This window comes from Mustelus asterias, chromosome 5 (assembly GCF_964213995.1).
Source record: "Mustelus asterias chromosome 5, sMusAst1.hap1.1, whole genome shotgun sequence".
NCBI classification, from domain to species: Eukaryota; Metazoa; Chordata; class Chondrichthyes; order Carcharhiniformes; family Triakidae; genus Mustelus; species Mustelus asterias.
The window spans coordinates 103,994,957-104,019,250 of record NC_135805.1 but is presented as its reverse complement, the minus strand read 5'-3'; the positions used below and the strand labels follow the sequence as shown (position 1 = coordinate 104,019,250).

Below are 24,294 nucleotides of genomic sequence, written 5' to 3'. Positions count from 1 at the left end.
CAATCTCTCATTTCTGTTCCCTTTGACCATTTTTAGACTTGTTGAAATTATTTTAACCCTAACAGACTCGCAATTTCCCTCTCCTGTTAAATTGACTATTTTAGTTAATTCTTTCCAGGCGTGGGAAGCATGGCTAGCATGTGTGATTAATGGATAAAAATCATGGAATGGTCATAGCCCAGAAAGAGGCAATTTGGCCCAATGTTTCTCTGCCAGCTCTCTGCAGGAGCAACTCAGCAAGTCCCACTTCCCCGCCCTTTTTCCATAATCCTGCAGTTCTTTGCCTTTGGAGATTATCCAATTCCCCTTCGAAAGACACGATCACATCTGCCTCCTTCAGGCTCTCAAGCAGAGTCATTCCGGATCCCAACAACTTGCTGCATAAAACATATCCTCAAATCGACATTGGTTCTTTTTGCCAATCACCTGGTTTTTGACCCATCTGCTAATGAGAATATTTCTCTATGTCGCCTTTTTTTTAGCTTCCTTGAGATTTGATAGAGATGTTCAAAATCATCTCTCGACCTTCTTCTCTCAGGAGAACAATCCCAACTTCTATATATATGTAACTGAAATCCCACACCCAGGAACCATTTTGATAAACCTTACTGTACCTCCTCTGAAGCCGCCACATCCTTTTAAAATAAAGTGCCCAGAATTTGACACAATACTTCAGTTGAGGCTGTACCAATATCTTGTGAAGTTTTATCCTAACTTCCTTACCTTTGTGGTCTATGCCTCTATTTGTGAGCAGAATCTTGCCCTGTCCCATGGCGTATTTGGTGGCAGAGAGGCATTTAAATAGGTGGTGCCTCGACCTGATTAAGTCCTGTGGATGGCCTTCCAAACCCGCTGTCAGTTGAGGTCCTTAAGTGGAAAATTACCTCTTGCTTAATCAAAAACTCAATTCCTAGTTAAACATGACTTGTCTTTAACAAATCCATGCTGATTTTCCTTAATTAATCCACACTTTCTCAAGTGACAATTTGTACTGGCATTATCATTTCAAAAATCTTCCCCACCATTGAGTTTAAACAAACCTGTAGGTGCTGGGTTTAATCCTTGCACTCTTTTTTGAGCACGGGTGTAACATTTGTAATTCTCCAGTTCTCTGGGACAACTCTGAAGGAGAATTGGAGGATTGTGGTCAGTATCTCCATAATTCCCACCCTCACTTCTCAGCATCATCTGAACCAGTCCTGGTGACTTAACAATTTTTAAATACAACTAGCCTTTCTAAAAATTTATCTTTTTCACTTAGTCCGCCCAATGTCAACTGCCTCCTCTTTCAGTATGGTTTCAGCAGCAACTTCTTCTCTGGTAAAGACTGATGCAAAGTATTCACTTAGTACCTCAGCTATGCCTCCTGCCTCCATGCATAGATCCCCTTTTTATTCCCTAATTGGACCCACTCCTCTTCTTGCCATCCTTTTACTATTTATATGCCTATAGGAGTCTTTTGGATTCCCTGTTATGTTAGTTGTCAGTCTTATACTCTTGCTTTGCCTCTCTTATTTTTGCCTTTCCCACTTCCCTTCTGATCTTTCCATATTCAGCCAGATTGTCACTTGTATTATCAACCTGATTGTGAGTGCATGATAGAGGGATTATCTTTTCAGATCCTGTTTGCTATTCTCCCTCGCTCTATTATCTGCCCACAAGACCGTGTCTTTTTGCCAGATTATTTGGTACCGATATGGGCCATGACCTTTTGCTGTACTCCCTCTCTCCGCAGAGTGCTCTGTAGCTGCTCAGTGACATCTTTGACCAGGGGCACTAGGGGAGCAACATGCTGCATTCACATGCACAGCTGTAGAAAACTATCAACCCATTGGCAGAATATGCCAAAAGTTGACAGGGAAGAGTGCACGGGAGAGAAAGGCAATATGTAGGAATTAGTTTGCAGACAGCCCAGCAACAGCTCCTGCTTCGGCTGTTAAGCTGGAGATGATGTGGCAGTGTTGCTTGCCCTTAGAAGGCACCATCCCTGTGGATCATTCCTGGAAGGATGGAGATGAAAATAGACTTTGGACCTGACACTAACTGTTCTAGCCCTATGTATCATGCTAACCACCTGGAGCTCCTTAATTTTTTGTCCCCTGCTTCCTGCAAACTGTGGGGGTAGGGGATGGGGGGTGGGGAGTCCCCCCATAAGTGACATCAGAAAGAAAAATAAATAGCATGGGAATGGCCGTCAAACTGTCTTTAATGTTTTTACTATTCCCTTTCAAAGAAACTATGTATACAGCCTGTTCCTGAGTACCCATGGACACCTATTATTCATGTGTGTGAATATGACTGAACACTCTGCACACACGGATATCAGAAACTTGTGCACAGGTCTTTACTCTCTTATTTTCATACACTCAGCCCTGTTCTTCCTCTCTTCGGAAATGCAATCGAATTGCAAAATGTGTGGTGATCCTTTGTAACCCATCCCTTTCCACCGAATCAGGCAAATTCACTTGTGTGTTATCTCTCGCAAGAAATGAGCATAACAGCCCAGGTAGATAAGACAAGGCCACTGAGGGTCGCACATTGTGGGGAGGAAGTGGTTGGATTAAGATTACAACTCCTTTTGACTCCACAAGAGTTAGTTGAAAACTTTTTGCTTGCCTTTTTGGGTGGCATGCAATGTTCCCTTTAAGAAGCTTTGCTGAGGTTACTCTAAGCCAAGAATCAGTTTTTCTTTGGAGTCATTCTCTTGACGCAAATTGCCTGGCAGTTCTTTTTTTCTGTTTGCAAAATAGAACACAAGGGGATCAAAATTCCATCATCTTGTCAGATCACGCCCCGAATTCTGCTGCCAGTTCCAGTGGCCATTAAAAAACAAGTCAGATATTCAAGCACTAAAGATAGTGTAGGCATGACCCACAACACTGATCCCAAGAGTAAAACATTTTGGGGGTGATTCTCCCAAAAAAATTCTATGTGTCAAATTTATGTAAAAACTGGAGTAAGTCCCACTGGTTCTTTCAGCGGGATTTTCAAAGTGAATCTCCCACACTCTGTGTACTGCAGGGTGCACTAGTCCAAAAATCAGCAGGCAGGGCCTGTTCCCACTGGAGAGGCCGGCAACATAGCGCGAGCGGGCCACTGCGCATGCGCCAATCTGTCAGCGCCACAATCGGTGCATGCACAGTAGCCCTGCATTGCTGGCCTCCTACTCGTTGGCCAGCTCGATCGATGGTCTGCCCCGCAACCCCGCATGGCTGGCCATGCGATCCCCCAACCCCCCCTCCCCCCCACAGCACAATCGCTAGCCCCCCGAACATGCCCCAGCCAGCCTTGACCAACCCCCCCACCCAGACTTGAGCCACCCCCAGCCTGCCTCAATCTACCACCTTTCCCTGGCCTCCGCCCCTCCGACTGCCCCACCGCCCCAGCAGCCCCAATCGCTGGCCTCCCTCCCTCCCTTTGTCACTCAGCCCAAATGCAGAGTGGCAGCGGGACCCCCCCATCCTCCCCAGAGTCCTTGCCCCCATCAAGCCCCACCCCCATTAGGCCCACCCCCCATGGAACTGCCCAGTGGGCAGTGCCAAGATGACCCCTGGGCATTGGCACATTGCCCCTTGGGCAGTGCCAGGGGCCAAGGCCACCCCGCCCGACCCTCTGGGGGTCTCGACTGCCCCCCCTTTACTCCAGCAGGTTCGGGCCACCAGCTCACTGCATGTGGGGAGCTATACTAAACCCTGCTGTTGTGAACCACTCCTGGCGGGGTGGAGACACAAGCAGGCCCGGAGATTTCAGTCCCGGGCCCGCTAATGGGATTTAAATGATATTAAAATTAGGATTAACATACATTATGCAGCTCTGCGCTGATTTCTGGCGTGGAGCTGATGGCGCCAGAAATCCAGCGCTCGGAGGCTGTGGCGCCCAGCGGGGAACCCACGTGACGGCCTCCGCTTGAGCCTTCCGGCCCCATGCGTCACAAGCAGCGCAGTGGGATCGGAGAATCGTCCCCTTCGTTATAAACAAAACTGGAGAAAATTGAACTTTACATCCTGGAATCTGGTTGCTCGAGAGGTGATCTTGCAGAAACAAAATAGTCATGGGAATGGAAATGATAAGTCCAGAATATTACTTCAAGTTCAATTACATGTGGAGAACAAGGTTCAAATTTGTTAGAGGAAAGTATCGGACAGACATCAGGAAGTTCCTCCCATGAAGTGTGCTGAACCCTCCTGTTGCACTTCCACATAGAGTGGTGGGAGTAAAACCTTTGCTTCAATGGGGCGTCTCTGAATAGATAAAGTTTGATTGCTGCAATAGCCTTCCTTATCTCTTTTAAAAATCCAGTTCACACATTTTCTCCTTCATTTTCACTGGTAATATTTCTGTACCGCTCGAATTGGGATTCCAGCTTTCTGCCTCTTCCTTATTAATTCATCACCACATGTAAAAATCCAACTGGTTCAGGGGAGCGAACCTTACACATCTGGCCTCAGTCAACTTGACTCAGGAATAAAACGCACTCATTCACTTCTGTTGCCCTGAACAACCTCAGAAACCATCTGGGAATGGGCAATAAATTTGACATTACTCACATCCTGAGAGCAAATTAAAAACAAAGAAATTAATAAGATAGATGGGAGATACAGATAACCTCTGGGAATCAATTTATGCCCATGGGGAATGAAGATCATGGGAAATATCTGTGCATTCATTTTAATGTAAGTCCACAATATCCTACAGCACACTCCCAGTTTGAAAAGCAAAATTGTCCCTTTTACGGTATGAAAATGTCTGATATAAATGCGTTGTTTTTCCCATTTCTGGATCTGTTCAAACATTAAAAATTGTGCACGTTTATGTTGAATGTGGACAACCAAAAGAAGCTGATCTCCACCAACTGAACACTTGAAAGCTGTTAGAGTTGCTATTATTTAATTGGGTTAAAATTTCTGCTGTGGATACAATTGGCAAACTAAAGTTGCACTATTTTTTCCTTCTCATGCAATTAGGCAGTGTTTTACAATATAACTTGATTTTAAATAGATCGTGGCTTCAGAAAATGTTCCTTAAGATATATATCTTACAATAAGGTAACTTGGTGCATTTTGATTAATGCAGTTAAAAATGGACTTAATCACAAAAATTGCAGTTTTAAGCAGTATCTAATCCACTACCTGTGAGAAATCTGATTTTAAATTACAAAATGATTTTACTCCAGTATAATTAGTACATGTTTTTGCAGCCAAGAGTATCTTTGTAATTTAAAAATAATGTTCAAAAGCTGCTGAACATGTTTTAATGTCCATGCACCCCAAAAATACAATTTAATTTTTAAAAGCATCCTCACAGCCTGCGAACAGGCTCGATTAGTGAAACCTGCCAAAGGTGATTCATTCAAACTAGGGATGGAATCAGATTTTGGTTGGGGCTGGCTTTTGGTGTTATGTTTATAAATTAGCATAAAAGGTTGTGCAAACTTGATTTGCACTGGATGTAATTCGCACTTGAATGAATGTGTCTAACCAGAACTGACATTTTATACATAGTGGCCCATATCAAGAGTAGAAAAACAGATCCCACTTTTCAAGGGGTTTAGCACCCATGATGCATTGAGCTTTTGGTGAGCACACATGACACCACACATAACCTCACGTACAGACAGGACAAGGGTGGCCACGTCACAGTTTCCCGAATAAATGAATTAAGAAATGTTAGTTTTCAACCACAGCCATTTTACACACATGAAAATATGCACCTTATACTGCACCCAGGTAAAACGCAAAGTGATGCTACCACAATTTAGGTTTAGGTTAGTTGCATTGGCCATGTTAAAATCTCCCTCAGTGTACCTAAACAGGCACCAGAGTGTGGCGACTAGGGGGTCTTCACAGTAACTTAATTGCAGTGTTGATGTAAGCCTACTTGTGACACTAATAAATAAGCTTTTAAAACTTTAAAACTTCACAGTCCTCCTGTGAGAGCTCTGTGGCTGGAGCAGCTGTGTAGGCAGGCTCTTTGAGAGGATGTCCCAGCAGCTGAGACATTTCCTCAGTATCAGGGTGCACAAGAAGGCACTGCAACAGATTATGCAATAGTGCAGGGACAGCCTTGTTCATGTGGACATGAAGCTTTGGGTGTATTGCAGTCATGGGGTGGAGGGGTCAGTTTCAGAAGACAGGATCCCTTGAATAGTGGCACCATGAACATTACCCCTTCCTGCCTCAGTCCTTTCATGGCCATTCTGCACATCCTTACTGGGAATGTGAGAAGACCTGACAGAGCTGCATGCATCCAGACACCATCACAGGAACAGATCAGTCAGCTATAGAATCCATCAGACATTCTGCACATGCCACTTGGCATCTATTCAATGGACTACCTCGTATGTCTCTCCACGAGGTTGGCAGAACAGTGCTTTTGTAACGGATGGTCTCGCCAATTTTCAGCATAAGGGAATTTTTGACAGTCGGCCACACATCTCCCTTTGCTGCTCCCTAAGCAACCACTTTATCGGTGGTGCCCAAGGCTCAGCATCTCCCGTCCTCCGAGGGGGACTGCCCACAGGTCCTCTGACCTCCAAGGGGGACTGCCCACAGGTACCTCTGACCTCCGAGGCGGACAGCCCACAGGTCCTCTGACCTCTGAGGGAGACTGCCCGCAGCTACCTAATCCTCTGAGGGGTCTGCCCACAGCTGCCCCTGCCTCTTGTCATCTGCCGGTGCTCACGTGCCACCCATTCTAAAGTTGCCTCAGGCCCCACTGCTTGTACCTGCACTGGTGGAGGGTGTGCTTGGTTCCTGTGGCAGTTCAAGTGACTCGGTTCCTTCAAGTGCAAGTCCTCCCTTGTGGCAGCCTTTGTCTCCACAGTCAGCTGCTGCTGATCCTCCTGCTGCAGCTCTGTATAAAAGAGAAAAGCAGTCACTCACAATCCTCCTCCTCAGCAGATGCTTCATCATATATCTCTCAGCCCGTCAAGTGGTATCTGCAGCAAACAAGTTCATAAAGTTGGAAGCTGCTGCAAATCAGCTCTCACCCTCTCTCACACACACCATCTCACTGTCTCTAATTGCCTGCACAAATGCCACCCTTGGAATGCCAAGGACCACTTCCTTCGTGAGCGTCAATGCTACCACTTTGGCCACACTATCCTCTGACTCCTTTGTTGGATGTTGTGTGATCTTTCCTCGTGTAATGTGAAGATGAAGAGTTCAGCTACAGTTAATCTTCCCAGTTGCCAATTATGATCCACAATCAGAAATAATGATCCTAGCATTGCCTCGGTCCAGGGCTTAAATTACCAACCTCCCAAGTATACATAGCTTTGATCTCTTCCCCTGAGTGAGAGTTGACGCTGTGCACACATCTCTTTAATGAATCCATGCATTTCCTCTCTGGAGGTCCTCACGCTCAGAGATGTGCTCTCCCTTTAATGCCCTCCTAGTTTACTCAACTTGTCAGAATGCACAAGGCCATTAAGTGCTTCCTGCACCGGACCCAAGTGCTGCTACCCACACTGTGGTTGCTGACCTCTCTGGAGACCTCCAGCTATGCCTCCTTTATTTGCTTGGCAGGCTGCCTTCTGCCACTGTACAGAAATAAAATGTACTTCCAGATTTGCACTCTTATCTCACATCACTTGCAAGGGATTTTTCGGTGAACCTTGGGGTCACCCCACCATGACAGACTGCCATGTTACTGCTCTGATAGACTGTTCCCTCAGATCTGACACTCTCCTGGCTGCGTCCATTTTGAAAGCAGACAGATGCTTTCTAAATGGGGCCGGCCACCTCTGTTTCCCACTTTCCTGCTGTTGGTAATTGAATGGATATCGTGGAGATGTCACCTCCCACAAAACGCTTGTGTCCCATCCTACCTTCAATGGGAGCTGGATCTGGATCCAGTCCCAATGTTGGGGTGTCGGAAAATTCAGCTCCGCATTTCAGGTTGACAACCCATTGTGTTGGAACTGTTCTGAGTTGTTCTTACTTTGCTGTTGAAGTGAATTAGTTAATCTGACAGTTTGCTTGGCATTGCTGTAACTAGTTTTCTGCTTTCTTCCCCACACAGATCTGCAAAGTACTATGATTTACGTTTAATAAACTCAACCTGTCTTTTGCGAACTGCTTTGGAGCAAGAACTGGGTCTTGCAGCCTGCTACGTAGTTCTTGACGTCCCCAGGCAGACGGTGATAGTGAATGATCTCTCCGAGAGTGACCTGGATAAGCCAGGCAGCACTGACGATGATGAGGACAGTGTTGCAGTTGAAGGTAAGTTATTTTGAAACAAGCAAGTTGACACAAATGACTGTGTACATTTCTGAGGCCGGCAGATTGAAAACCAATAGAATACGGCAGGTCCTGGTGACTTAATGTTTTAATTAACTACACACCATTGAACTGAGCCACACAAGGCAAGAAAATTCCAGCTTTGATCCTTCTCCAATGCAGAATTAGCTGGTATAAGCAGGACAATGTTGAGGGCTGCCACAAATAGAAAATAAATGAAACACCAGCCAAGCTTTCTGCTCCTGAAGATTAGTGCCACCTGCTGATCCGAGAGCAAACATGTCGGTACAGCAAGCAGTTAACGCAAATGGTAATTTGGCCTTGATTACAAGAGGACTTGAGTACAGGAGCAAGGATGTCTTACTGCAGCTGTACAGGAGCACACCTAGAATATTGTGTGCAGTTTTGGTCCCCTTACCTAAGAAAGAATACACTTGCCAGAGAGGGAGTACAGCGAAGGTTCAGCAGACTGCTTCCTGGGATGGCGGGATTGTTGGATGAGGAGGGATTGAGTCAACTGGGTCTGTATATATTGGAGTTTAGAAGAATGAGAAAGGAACTCATTGAAAATTCTGTCAGGCCTGGACAAACTCGATGCAAGGTTGTTGTTTCATCTGGCTGGGGGGTCTAGAACAAGGTGTCAAAGTCTCAGGATATGGGATAGGCCATTTAGGATTGAGATGAAGAGAGTGGTGAACCAGTGCAATTCTCCACCACAGAAAGCTGTGAAGGCCAAGTCACTGAATATATTTCAGAAGGAATCGGGGAGTGGGGAGAGTGCGTATGGCATTGAGAGAGAGGATCAGCTATGATCATGTTAAATGGTGGAGCAGGCACGAAGTGCCAAATGACCTACTATTCCTATTTTCAATGTTTCTGTGATGTGCATGTTTGGCTGTGATGCAGTTTAGTTTAAAAGCCTGCCTACATTTACTGTCTAGACTCAAACATGAGGACCGCAACCAGACCAATGAAGCAGGAGCCTGCTCGGATCCTGTAGAATTGTGTTGTTGAACACACTATTGCTTTTGACATATGTCTTAATCTGAGTTTGTTTATTTGGTTTGACCTAAAAAGAGGGCAACAAACGATGTACAGCAAAGAGGTTGGGATACATTGACCTTTCATCTTTCGGTTCAAACCCATCCCATTTGATTTCATGGCAGCCTTCACTCTCTGAAAATTGGTCCTGCTCAAACTATCTTCCAGAGGTCCAAAGCACAGTCTGTATGGCTCAGTCCTAATGGTACAAAATTAGCAGTCTGAACTCAAAGGTAGAGTCAGGAAGTGTTGAAATGACATTGATTTAACAGAGCAGAAACAGGGCATGTTTCTGCTGGCTCCTTGAAAGAACACTTGAATTCCATTCATCTGTCCTTTACCAGATCCTTTCTCCACAGATATTTATCTACTTCTCTTTTTAAAGTCTACATGGGATGTGTTTATTCTAATGTTTCTGGTAAAGGCATTCCATATCCTAACAGCGTTTTATAAAAATACTAATCTCTCCACTTGTTCTTACAATCATCGGGTGCTCCGGTTTCCTCCCACAGTCTGAAAGACGTGCTGTTAGGTGCATTGGCCATGCTAAATTCTCCCTCAGTGTACCTGAATCAACGCTGGAGTGTGGCGACTAGGGGATTTTCACAGTAACTTCCTTGCAGTGTTGATGTAAGCCGACGTGTGACACTAATAAATAAACTTTAACTTTCAAATTTATGCCTGCCACTTACCAACTCAGTGAGTGGTAGTTTTTTTTTCCTTACTTACCTCTCAAAATACTTCATCATTTTGAATACTTCTCTCAGAATTATTTAATCTGCTCCACTGTAATGGAAAGGACTTTGGTTTCTCTAATCTTTTCTTACAACAGAATTGTCTCATCCCTGACATCATAGTGAATCTCCTCTGCACCCTCTCCATGGCCTTGACATGAATCCAAAAGCAGGGTGCCCAAAACATAATATTCTAATTGCAGCCAAACGCAATATAAAATGGATTCAGTAGGGGGTTAGGTTCGTCACCATCTGCACCATCATGAAGGGGATTTTGCTCTACCCAGCAGTTTGCAGAGGCTTTGGAAGACACTTGGGAGCAGGTCACTTGTTCACCTTCCTGATTAGACATTGCCCCATTGACATGGAAGGATCAATGGTGAGGGATCAGAAATGCAGGCAAGATAAAGCGTCACCATTATATATTTGAAATGTATTATGAATGTGTTCCAATGATTCACGTCAGGCTGTGACTTTTTATTTGTCCCCCTTGTTTCAGTGACAGCCGTTGCAGACTCGGGAAAGAAAGGTAATAATAAGAGACAGCGCTCATATTCCAGTCACTCAGCTTCATCCAGATCGTCAAAAACTTCAAGTAAGAAAAATACTCTTGAGTTTTGAAGACCAGAATGTGAGTTACTCAAAAGCACAATATTGCAGATGTTGGAAATCTGAAATAAAAATGGAAAATACTGGAAATGTTGGAAATGCTCAGCGGGTCTGGGAGCACCTATGGAGAGAGAGAGAAAGGAACATTTCAGATTGATGATCTTTAATCACAGTTGGAAGAGGTTAAAGTTATTACAGGTTTTTAGACAAGTGCAGAAGTGGGGGTGGCTGGGGGGAGGACTGTACAAAAGGGAATGCTGAGTATTCCCAGCATTTTCTGTTCTTGTATCAGATTTCCAGAATCCACAGTATTTAGTTTTCTTTCAATTAGTGTTTAATTCACCACCACTTCTCTTTCCAGAAATGCTCACCTTGAAGTTCTAACCTTCTCTCCAACTGGATATCCATTTGACTCTTTTACTGTACTGATTGTCCCTTTAAAGGCAGCACAGCAGAGTAAGGGTCATCTGACTTGGGGGATCAATTTGGACTCAAAGTGGACAATCACCCCGGGGGGGCATGAAGTCCTCTTAGGCAAGGAAACATGTAGGGAGCACACTGCAGGCATGAGGCTGCTGAACAATTACGAATAAATACCTTTGTGTTCGTGAATGAAGTCTGTGAAAATGCATCTCTACATCTGGCAACAAGGCTAAATTATTCTGACACTGCCGCTGGCCTGGCACCTGTGAGTGTCCTGTTTCAATGGAAGTCTGAAAACAGTACTCACTAGAATGTCTCTCTCTGAGTGAATAGACCCATCTGAGATACTGCGAGACCCTGGGGAATGTAGAATCAGTAAAGATGGGTAGTTCAGTGCATTAAAGAAACTGAAAGACAGAAAAGTAAACCTGTAAAACTGGGCGGCAGAGCTAAAAAGAAATGTACAGAGAAAAAGAGAAGATGGTGATATGGAGCTGGCAGCTTAGGAGAGCTGTGGCTGTAAATTTTAAAAGAAGGAGTTTGAATAAAAGGTAAAAAATTGATACAGTTAAAAAGTTTCAATGCTTAAAAAAAAGCCGCTGGCACCAGAAAGCAGTGCTACAGTTCTAAGGATAAACAAGGAAGAAGCAGCCTGAGCAAGACAGTCTGTACCTGCATTAATACATTTGTTGTAATATACACCTGCAAAGATGAAGCCAACTATATACAAGCAACTACAACCTGTGAGGGGGAAAAAAGATTACGGCACGGTCTTAAAGCGGCAATACCCTTAAAGAGACTGATCTTATGAAAACATTCTAAGTCCAGAGTCAGAATGAAAACGGGAGACTTTCAGATTCATTTTATCAGCGAGTCCAAATGTCGAATCTTATGCATTTGGTGCATGGAAAATCTGAAATCTGTTTTCCGACTGCGAGGGGAGTGGGCGGGCCTTAATCACCAGAAAGCCAGCTGATAGCAGCAGAGGCCATTATTGTGCATGTGCAGTTCTCTGCTCTGAGAGCAGTAGAGACCTGTCACACAGCCTCTGGTGCTATGGCTGGCTGGAGCAATCGAAACCCTCCCCCACCACCCCGACCATTCACAATTAGAGTCCCCCACTCCGTCCCCCCCACCAAATGCTATGCAGAGTGGCAGCGGGATGAAATAGGGGATGGAAAAATTAATCAATGAGAAAAAAAATGAAAATAAATGGATATAAATAATAATAATAATTTTCATATTAAGTACATAATATGGATTCCTTATTTTACAGTGGTGATGGCTTTTTCCCCTTACCACTGTCTCCCCACTCCATGAGAACCATCTGTTGTCTGTTCCACATTGTCCTTTGTCATATTGTGTACCTTTGTTCTGCCATTAACACATTCAGATTTCTTGATGTGCCGACATCAGCACCCTTCCTAGCCATGATCACCACCATTTGCATTCCCTTTGTCTTTTTGTCCGCAACATCTTTGTCAATCTCTCTCTAGTCTCTATCCAATCCCTACTGCTCCTCTCCATCCCCACAACAATATAAATATCATCCCATTTCCAGTTTGCTTTAGCTCTGACAAAGAGTCATCCAGAACATTAGCTCTGTTCTCTCTCTACAAATGCTATCAGACCTGCTGTGATTTTCCAGCATTTTCTGTTTTTGTACCTAATATGAAACTTTGGTAGTGGATCAAGTTGGATCCCCATAATTATTGCCTCTGAGATCGGATCCCTGTCATACCAAGCGGAAGGACAGATCATTCTTAAACACATGGACTACTTGAGGAGTAGAGAGATGCTGCAGTGATCAGTGATGCCATCGAGAAATGTTTTTGAACCCATAAACACTGAAGTACTTGGTCAGCCTGTTATAGACATTACTGATGCCTCCATGGAATCAATTAGTAACGGACTGCCTGTACCTGAAGCGGTACCCAGTACTGCAGTTCCTGTTAATGTGGATCCTGTGGAAGCTTCTCAGAGTACAGAATACTCTGCTTTATAAGAAACAGAAAAAAACCTTGATAGACTCGATACATAATTGTCCAACTCATGTATGTAATGTTCAGTTAGGATTTAGGATTGAATAACTTAGTTATTGAAGATTGTATAAAGGAGTTAAAGAGGGAGGGATGTGGTGATTGTCAAAGTAAGGGTCACCTGGCTTGGGAGACCAACTGGGACTCAGAATTGGTAATTACCCCAGGGTGGAGTCCTCTGATGCAAGGAGACATGTAGGGAGCAAGCTGCAGCCAGGAGGCTGTTAAACAATTCTTATTAAAAAATACCTTTTGTGTTCATTAATGAAGTCTATTAACATGCATCTTTACATTTTCCATGCTCACTATTGTTACAATGTCTGTTCCCCTTCTCATGTGCGATTATGTATAGACCAAAACTTGCTTTCACAGCCTCAAAGTTCTCCTCAGCAACTGTCTGTCTCCTAGTTATTCCATGCGGATTTCAACTAAAATTCACCTGTCATGTTACAGATCCATCCATGATTAATAATAACGCCTAAATATTTTTTGAACTACTACTCTTGTCACATTTTGAGATCCATGCTCAAAGCCTCGTGAGTCACATGTCTGCCTCAATCTTCCTCTTCAGGGAAACATGACTCACTCTATTTCAAACATATCCTTGCTCCACAGTTCTATTTCAGCCTCCACTCCATCTGGTGTTTTAGCAAAAAACTTTTACTCTTATTCAATGTCGACAATCACAAGCTTCAGCAGCGCTTGGAGTTGATGGGATGCTGGAATCTTCATCTCCTTCACTTTCTTCTAACCAAGTCCCTCTTTCCAAACCTCCTGCCTTTCTGTGTCTCCAGCATCTGTGTGCAATCAAGACCCTGACCTTCCCGTTGCTTGCCATTTTAACACACGATCCTGCTCCCATGCCCACATGTCTGTCCTTGGCTTACTGCAATGTTCCAGTGAAGCTCAACACAAACTGGAGGAACAGCATCTCATCTTCCAGCTAGGCACGTTACAGCCTTCTTTTCTCAACATCGAATTTAATAACTTCAGATGATTAGCTCTATCCCACCTCGACCCCTTTGTTTTCATTTCATTTAATTTTTAACCATTCTCTACCTTTTATTTCTTTATTGTCTTTATTTTTCTTCCCCCCACTCTTTCCCCCTATTTTATCCCCCTTTTCCCCCCCTTTTCTCAATTTTACCTCTCTCCCACCCATGTCCTCCCTCCATCTTCATCTGTCACAGTTTACCATCTGATTTCAGCTTCTCTGCCGTTTGACCATTCACATCTTCTTTCTTTCTATGGACTGCCATTAGCACCTCTTAGCCTTATCCCTTGTTTTTGTGGCTATGATTCATCTTTCATTCCCTCACCCTGCAGTATAAATATCTCCCACTTTCTATGTCTTTTAGCTTTGACAAAGGGTCATCTGGACTTGAAACGTCAGCTCTTTTCTTTCCTTACAGCTGAGATTTTCCAGCATTTTCTCTTTTGGCTCCTGCCTTCCACTCTGTGAGGGACCGTCTCTTTTATACCTTATTGCACTCCCCACTTTCTCCACCTCTGTTATTGCTTAAAGCCTCTTCCATCTCTGCCCTCTTCCATTTCTGATGACGTGAAATGTTAACTTTGATTTTCTCTCTTCACAGTTGCTGCCTGAATATTTCTAGCATTTTCTGTTTTTAATTTGTTACTGAAAGATTATTCAAATATACTGAAATTTTTCATTTGACACAAGTCTTTATTTTTCTATGACAACATTAGGCTTACTTTGCGACAGTGATCCTTTCTTAAGCTCTGGAGTAGAGGATTCTGCAAGACATCCACTGAGTGCTGAATCTGTTAATATTGAGGATGGCAGCGTGACCAATGAGAAGCCTAAACTAAAAGCAGACAACACGCAGCAGAAGCCCATGAATGAGACTCAATATTCAGAAAAGCAGAGAAAAAACGTAGATAAAATCGACAACAGCAGAAGCTCAAGAAGATGTGCAAAAGTGTTTTCTTCAAGCTCTTCCTCTACTCAGACTCCCATTTTGGGACAGATGTCATCCCAGTGCCCAAGGACAAAGGCAGCAAGCCAACCACCAACTGTGTTTCTCCCAAAATTGATCTATGAGATTGTTACTAAGATGGACAGCGCTGGAGTGGCTAAATTATCATCCTTCCTTCCTCACCACACTGTTCATTGGATAACCTCCTTTCATCCTCCGTTGGCCAAAATGATGACTTCCACGGAGCAATCCCTGTATTATCGCCAGTGGACAGTGGCTAAACAAAACCATATGGATTTCAACAAAACACAGAATAGAACCGAGATATTTCACCCACGCAGACTGTTGCTGAATGGTCCACCGCAGGTGAGAGACAGGGGTGTATATCAATAGGTTGTGAAATGTTTTATGGCTGAAGGTTTAAAACGTTAGGGGTGGAATTACAGAATGGCAGATTCCCATTAAAAAAAAAATCTCCTTATAGATCTGAATTCAAAAAATTACTCATGTCCCCTCTCAAATTTGACCACAGACATCCACAGGCCCAATTACGTCAGTGATGTGCCCCAGCGTCACTGAATTCACTGTTAATCATGGAGTCTACTCATTTGGTCCATCCTTCAGCGTTGGCTGAGTTTAACCAAGTGTAACATGTGAACATATTGCTGTTTTGAAATGGAATTTGTAGGCAGGTGGCTGGAGCTTACAAAATGCTGCAGTAAGCAGCGAACGCTCTGGGCTGTTCTCTGTTAAAGGCACGGTGTAAATGCAAGTTGTTGCTGCCAGACTGAGCACTTGTCAGATAGTATATGGCTTGTAACAATTCGTAACACTTTTAAAAACATGTCTCCAAATGAAAGACCTGACAGAAACACGCAATAAAGGGAGAAAGGTATTGGAAGAAGACCACAATGTTTAAATGAGGCTGGCCTCCAAATGCTTCTGAATGAGATGCAGCAATGGAGAGTGAAAGAGAGAGCGAGACTGAATGCTGAATACCTGAAAGAGGAAACTGCAAAAAATTGTCTTGTGTTCCACATGGGAGGGAACTCGCAGTGGGACTGAATGCCATCTGTCTCACCTCTCTGGAATCACACACCAATGCTGGAAAAAGTTGAAGGAACAGATATGAGGGAAAGAGGGAATGAACTGGCCATTCTGCCTTTTTGTCTTTGGGCACCAATGTATGGTTCCTGCACTAAAATTATGACTGCGCAAGTAACCCTTATCCTGCATCATGGTTGATGGTGGCCTAGTGGTAATGTCATTGGACTAAGACTCTGAGGCACTGGCTAATTCTCTGGATTCAAATCCCACCACAACAGTTGGTGAAATTTTAATTCAGTTAATAAATCTGGAATATAAAGCGAGTCTCAGTGAGTGACCATGAAACTATCATCGATTATCATAAAAACCCATCTGGTTCACTAATGTCCTTTAGGGAAGGAAATCTGCCGTCCTTTCCTGATCTGGCCAAGAAGCGACTCTAGGCCTCACAGCACTGTTTAAAGTTTATTTATTAGCGTCACAAGTAGACTTGCATTAACACCATAATGAAGTTACTGTGAAAATCCCCTAGTCGCCACACTTCGGCGCCTGTTTGGGTGCACTGAGGGAGAACTTAGCATGGCCAATGCAGCTAACTCGCACGTCTTTCACACTGTGGGAGGAAACTGGAAGAAACCCATGCAGACACGGGGAGAACATGCAGACTGCACACAGACAGTGACCCAAGACGGGAATCAACTGTGGTTGATTCCTAACTGCTCTCTGCAATGGCCAAGCAAACTATTCAGTTCAAGGGTAATTAGGGATGGGCAACAAATGCTGGCCTCGTCAGTGATGCCAACATCCCATGAAAGAATATGTTACAAAGGTTAGAGGGAGACTAACTTGGAATCTTATTTCATCTCTCCCAACAGCAACTATTTGAATGCAGAACCTTGAAATGTCTTCATTCATTTAACGGGGTGATCCAGCAGATTTGTTATATTGGCACGGTGGCACAGTGCTTAGCACTACTGCCTCACAGCGCCACAAACCTGGGTTCAATTCCGGTCATGGGTGACTGTCTGTGTGGAGTTCGCATGTTATCCCTGTGTCTGCGTGAGTTTCCTGTGGGTGTTCTGGTTTCTTCACATAGTCCAAAGATGTGCAGGTTAGGTGGATTGGCCATGCTAAATTTTCCCTTAGTGTCCAAAGATGTGTAGGTTGGGTGGATTAGTGGGGTAAATACATGGGGCAGTGGGGATAGGGCAGGGGTGAGCCTGGGTAAGATGTTCTGTTGGAGAGTCGGTGCAGACTTGATGGGCCAAATGAACAGCCTGATACTACTTCTGACATTTCCCTCAAAGCTAATGTGATTAGAATTTATCTTGTATGGCGCATGAGCTATTTGCCCCTTGTTTTTTGAAAGCTGAATTTAACTTCTTGAAATGCCATGATTGGATTTGAATTAGCATTCTTGAGATTACTAATCTGGTAACATAACCACTACACTGACATAACCACTACACTGACATAACCACTACACTGACATAACCACCACACTAACGTAACCACCACACTAACGTAACCACCACACTGACATAACCACCACACTAACGTAACCACCACACTAACGTAACCACCACACTGACATAACCACTACACTGACGTAACCACCACACTAACGTAACCACCACACTGACATAACCACTACACTGACATAACTACTGCACTAACATAACCACTACACTAACATAACCACTACACTAACATAACCACCACACTAACGTAACCACCACACTGACATAACCACTACACTGACATAACCACTACACTAACATAACCACCACACTAACGTAACCACCACACTGACATAACCACTACACTGACATAACCACTGCACTAACATAACCACTACACTGACATAACCACGACACTGACATAACCACTGCACTGACATAACCATTACACTAACATAACCACTGCACTAACATAACCACTGCACTAACGTAACCTCTGCACTACTATAGTCCCTTGAAAGATTTTTTGCATCTGTCTAGACATTCAGTGGTTTCCACTTCCTAATATGGAAGTTGAGGGGGTTATTCCTTGTTGCTCACATTCTACTACTTGCTTATAAATTATTGTACTCTGCACTTTGGAGAAGCCATGATAATCTTCTTCTTACGCAGTCCCTCAGAGTCGAGGATGATTTGCTTTTACACTAAAAATGGGTTCTCAGTAGCTAAGGAGCCCAATGTGCGACCTACAGTCTCTATCACGGATGAGACAGATGGTGGTTGGAGGGATGGGTGGGTGGGGTGCCCGGGTTGCCACGCTCTCCTTTCACTGTTGATGCTTGGCTTCAGCTTCTCTCGGCGATGAGACTCAAGGTGTTCAGCTCTTTCCCAGATGCTCTTCCTCCGCTTCAGGCAGTCTCGGGTAAGGCATTCCCAGGTATTGGTGGGGATGTTCATAGAATCCCTTCAGTGCAGAAGGAGGCCATTTGGCCCATCAAGTCTGTACCAGCCACTATCCCACCCAAGTCCTATCCCCATAACCCCATTTACCCTAGTCCTCCTGACCCTAACGGCAATTTAGCATGGCCAATCCACCTAACCAGCATGTCTTTCAGACTGTGGGAGGAAACCGGAGCTCCCGGAGGAAGCCCACGCAGACGCGGGGAGAACATGCAAACTTCACACAGTGACCCGAGCCGGGAATTGAACCCAGGTCCCTGGCACTGTGAGGCAACAGTGCTAACTACTATGCCATTGTGCCGCTCTACTGCCTCACAGCGCCATGGACCCAGGTTTGATTCCGGTCATGGGTGACTGTCTGTATGGAGTTTGCACGTTATCTCTGTGTCTGCGTGAGTTTCCTGTGGGTGCTCCGATTTCCTCACTTGGTGCAAAGAAGTTGTGCCGTGTTGCATCTTTTCAAGGAGGTTTTTGAGTGTGTTCTTGAAGCATTTCCTCTGCCCTCCTGGAGATCACTTGCCATGCTGAAGCTATGAGTAGAGTGTTTGTTTCGGGAGTCTCACGTCAGGCATGTGGGCGATGTGGCCTGCCCAGCAGAGCTGGTTGAACGTGGTCAATGCTTTGATGCTAGGGATTTTGGCCTGAGTGTGAACAGCGCCGTTGGTGCGCCTATCCTGCCAATGGATTTACAGGATCTTGCAGAGGCAGCGCTGGTGGTACTTCTCCAGGGTTTTGAGGTGCCTGCTGTACATAATCCATGTCTCTAAACTGTGGGCGGCACAGTGGTTAGCACTGTTGTCTGACAGCGCCAGGGACCCAGATTCGATTCCCAGCTCGGGTCACCGTCTGTGTGGAGTTTGGATATTCTCCCCGTGTCTGCGTGGATTTCCTTCAGGTGCTCCGGTTGCCTCCCACAATCCGAAAGACGTGCTGGTTAGGTGAATTGACCTGAACAGGCGCCGGAGTGTGGCTAGGGGAATTTCACAGTAACTTCATTGCAGTGTTAATGTAAGCCTTACTTGTGACTAATAAATAAACTTTAAAAACTTTAAACCATATTGGAGAGTGAATATCACTGTTGCTCTGTAGACCATGAGCTTGGTGCTGGGTCCGAGGGACTGGTCTTCAAATATTCTCTTTCTCCGGTAACCAAAGACTGCGTTGGCACACTGATGGCGGTGCTAAACCTCATGCTTGATGTCCTCCTCAAAGGCTTTGCCCACCTTTTGTCTGCCCTGTTTCTCCTTCCATTCCAATTGCAAACAAGGAAGCGGTCATTTGGATTCTTGTGATTGAAACTCAGAAACTACCCTCTGGGGTAGGGTGGGGTGGGTTGTCAGGGGCAAAAATATCCCCATGGTCTTGTGAGCTCTCTAGCTGTTTGAGGCAAATCCAGCTCTAACCAAGTGCAAGGCGAATGGGTGTTTTGTAACTCCGATCTGCAGGTTCCAACCTAAAGCACTTGTGCTGGTCCTTTGGCTCACTGTAAATTACTCTTTGTTCACAGGAGCACAATTCATGGGCCCTGGCCATTTGAATTTTAATATATTATTATCAGCTCCTGGTAGCTTTGGCAAGTGCACACGTGGAAGGCCCCTGATTATGATTGAAATGATAATACTGCTGTTATGGAGTGGAAGCCCTGTGCAAGTGAAACCTGCAGATCCTGTTCATAAAATTGTCATGATGTGGAGATGCCGGCGTTGGACTGGGGTAAGCACAGTAAGAAGTCTCACAACACCAGGTTAAAGTTCAACAGGTTTATTTGGCAGCACACGCTTTCGGAGTCTCAGGCTCCTTCATCAGGTTCATCAGGCTCCTTCACCTGATGAAGGAGCCTGAGACTCTGAAAGCTAGTGCTGCCAAATAAACCTGTTGGACTTTAACCTCTTGTTGTGAGACTTCATAGTTAGGGGGATAGATAGGAAATTCTGTGGGAACGAGAGGGACTCGCAGCAGGTGTGTTGCCTCCCAGGTGCCAGGGTCCATGATGTCTCGGACCGTGTTTTCGGGATCCTTAAGGGGGAGGGGGACCAGCCCCAAGTCGTGGTTCACATAGGCACCCAAGACATAGGTGGGAAAAGAGATGGGGATGTGAGGCAGAAATTCAGGGAGTTAGGGTGGAAGCTTAGAGCTAGAACAAACAGAGTTGTTATCTCTGGTTTGTTACCCGTGCCATGTGATAGTGAGGAGAGGAATAGGGAGAGAGAGCAATTGAACACGTGGCTACAGGGATGGTGCAGGAGGGAGGGATTCAGATACCTGGACAATTGGGGCTCATTCTGAGGTAGGTGGGACCTCTACAAACAGGATGGTCTACGCCTGAACCTGAGGGGTACCAATATCCTGGGGGGGAAATTTGCTAATGCTCTTCGGGAGGGTTTAAACTAATTCAGCAGGGGGATGGGAACCTGAATTGTTGCTCCAGTGTACAGGAGGTTGAGAGTAGTGAGGTCACGAATAAGGTTTCAAGGTTGCAGGTGTGTACTGGCAGGCAGGAAGGTGGTTTGAAGTGTGTCTACTTCAATGCCAGGAGCATCCGGAATAAGGTGGGTGAACTTGCAGCATGGGTTGGTACCTGGGACTCCGATGTTGTGGCCATTTCGGAGACATGGAGAGAGCAGGGACAGGAATGGTTGTTGCAGGTTCCGGGGTTTAGATGTTTCAGTAAGATCAGGGAAGGTGGTAAAAGAGGGGGAGGTGTGGCATTGTTAGTCAAGGACAGTATTACGGTGGCAGAAAGGACGTTTGATGAGGACTTGTCTACTGGGGTAGTATGGGCTGAGGTTAGAAACAGGAAAGGAGAGGTCACCCTGTTGGGAGTTTTCTATAGGCCTCTGAAAAGTCCCAGAGATGTAGAGGAAAGGATTGCAAAGATGATTCTGGATAGGAGCGAAAGTAACAGGGTAGTTGTTATGGGGGACTTTAACTTTACAAATATTGACTGGAAACGCTATAGTTCGAGTACTTTAGATGGGTCAGTTTTTGTCCAATGTGTGCAGGAGGGTTTCCTGACACAGTATGTAGATGGGCCAACAAGAGGCGAGGCCACATTGGATTTGGTACTGGGTAATGAACCAGGCCAGGTGTTAGATTTGGAGGTAGGTGAGCACTTTGGTGATAGTGACCACAATTCGGTTACGTTTACTATAGCGATGGAAAAGGCTAGGTATATACCGCAGGGCAAGAGTTATAGCTGGGGGAAAGGAAATTCTGATGCGATTAGGCAAGATTTAGGATGCATAGGATGGGGAAGGAAACTGCAGAGGATGGGCACTATTGAAATGTGGAGCTTGTTCAAGGAACAGCTACTGCGTGTCCTTGATAAGTATGTACCTGTCGGGCAAGGAGGAAGTGGTCGAGCGAGGGAACCGTGGTTTACTAAAGAAGTTGAATCTCTTGTGAAGAGGAAGAACGAGACTTATGTAAAGATGAGACGTGAAGGCTCAGTTAGGGCACTTGAGAATTACAAGTTAGCCAGGAAGGACCTAAAGAGAGAGTTAAGAAGAGCCAGGAGGGGACATGAGAAGTCTTTGGCAGGTAAGATCAAGGAAAACCCTAAAGCTTTCTATAGGTATGTCAGGAATAAAAGAATGAGTAGGGTAAGATTAGGGCCAGTCAAGGACAGTAGTGGGAAGTTGTGCGTGGAGTCGAAGAGATAGGAGAGGCGCTAAATGAATATTTTTCGTCAGTATTCACACAGGAAAAAGACAATGTTGTCGAGGAGAATACTGAGATACAGGCTATTGGACTAGATGGGATTGAGGTTAATAAGGAGGAGGTGTTAGCAATTCTGGAAAGTGTGAAAATAGATAAGTACCCTGGGCCGGATGGGATTTATCCTAGGATTCTCTGGGAGGCTAGGGAGGAGATTTCAGAGCCTTTGGCTTTGATCTTTATGTCGTCATTGTCTACAGGAATAGTGCCAGAAGACTGGAGGATAGCAAATGTTGTCCCCTTGTTCAAGAAGGGGAGTAGAGACAACCCTGGTAATTATAGACCAGTGAGCCTTACTTCTGTTGTGGGCAAAGTTTTGGAAAGGATTATAAGAGATAGGATTTATAAGCATCTAGAAAGGAATAATTTGATTAGGGATAGTCAACATGGTTTTGTGAAGGGTAGGTCGTGCCTCACAAGCCTTATTGAGTTCTTTGAGAAGGTGACCAAAGAGGTGGATGAGGGTAAAGCGGCTGATGTGGTGTATATGGATTTCAGTAAAGCGTTTGATAAGGTTCCCCATGGTAAGCTATTGCAGAAAATACGGACGCATGGGATTGAGGGTAATTTAGCGGTTTGGATCAGAAATTGGCTAGCTGTAAGAAGACAGAGGGTGGTGGTTGATGGGAAATGTTCATCCTGGAGTTCAGTTACGAGTGGTGTACTGCAAGGATCTGTTTTGGGGCCACTGCTGTTTGTCATTTTTATAAATGACCTGGATGCGGGCGTAGAAGGATGGGTTAGTAAATTTGCAGATGACACTAAAGTCGGTGGAGTTGTGGACAGTGCGGAAGGATGTTGCAGGTTACAGAGGGACATAGATAAGCTGCAGAGCTGGGCTGAGAGGTGGCAAATGGAGTTTAATGCGGAAAAGTGTGAGATGATTCACTTTGGAAGGAGTAACAGGAATACAGAGTACTGGGCTAATGGTAAGTTACTTGGTAGTGTGGATGAGCAGAGAGATCTCAGTGTCCATGTGCATAGATCCCTGAAAGTTGGCACCCAGGTTGATAGGGTTGTTAAGAAGGCGTACGGTGTGTTAGCTTTTATTGGTAGAGGGATTAAGTTTCAGAGCCATGGGATCATGTTGCAGCTGTACAAAACTCTGGTGCGGCCGCACTTGAAGTATTGCGTACAGTTCTGGTCACCGCATTATAGGAAGGATGTGGGAGCATTAGAAAGGGTGCAGAGGAGATTTACCAGGGTGTTGCCTGGTATGGTGGGAAGGTCTTATGAGGAAAGGCTGAGGGACTTGAGGCTGTTTTCGTTAGAGAGAAGAAGGTTAAGAGGTGACTTAATAGAGGCATACAAGATGATCAGAGGATTAGATAGGGCGGACAGTGAGAGCCTTTTTCCTCGGATGGTGATGGCTAGCACGAGGGGACATAGCTTTAAATTGAGGGGTGATAGATATAGGACAGATGTCAGAGGTAGGTTCTTTACTCAGAGAGTAGTAAGGGCGTGGAATGCCCTGCCTGCAGCAGTACTGGACTCGCCAACATTAAGGGCATTTAAATGGTCATTGGATAAACATATGGATGATATTGGAATAGTGTAGGTTAGATGGGCTTTAGATTGGTTTCACAGGTCGGCGCAACATCGAGGGCCGAAGGGCCTGTACTGCGCTGTAATGTTCTATGTTCTATTCTATGTTCTATCTTCTTACTACATAAAATTGTCAGCACCTTGTTTCTAAGCTCCCAGCTTATCAAAACAGTCGATAAATTTTGGTACTTTTGTTTTTGTTAACCAGTCCCACGGACACCCCCTATACAATTAGGTGTATAATATGACAGTTCAAAAAGCACATGGAAAGTAATGGATAAACAAAGAATTCGGGTAATACCAAAGGAGGTCATATGGAACTTGACTATATGAAATAAAATGTGCTTTAAAATGGCGATTGATGTTTCTTCAGAAGGAACTCTTCAAAATGCAGCTAATGAAAATACAACAAAACTTACTCCAACTTATAAATCAAAGAAAAGGTTTAATAAAGAAACATAATTACTCCAAACTTGGGGCCTCGCCCTGGGCCTCTCCAAGCTCACCACAATTCTACATAGTTCCTTATTTATAGTGAA

General features: G+C 44.7%; 1 protein-coding gene across 1 annotated transcript in view; it reads left to right on the top strand.

The window, feature by feature from the left end:
* Positions 1 to 24,294, top strand: part of greb1 (growth regulating estrogen receptor binding 1) — a 161,598-nt gene that overhangs the window by 93,963 nt on the left and 43,341 nt on the right. The window contains exons 19-21 of the mRNA XM_078213125.1: positions 8,023 to 8,222; positions 10,515 to 10,610; positions 14,797 to 15,392. Coding sequence (XP_078069251.1) covers positions 8,023 to 8,222; positions 10,515 to 10,610; positions 14,797 to 15,392 — 892 coding nt within the window. The remainder of the gene's footprint in view (positions 1 to 8,022; positions 8,223 to 10,514; positions 10,611 to 14,796; positions 15,393 to 24,294) is intronic.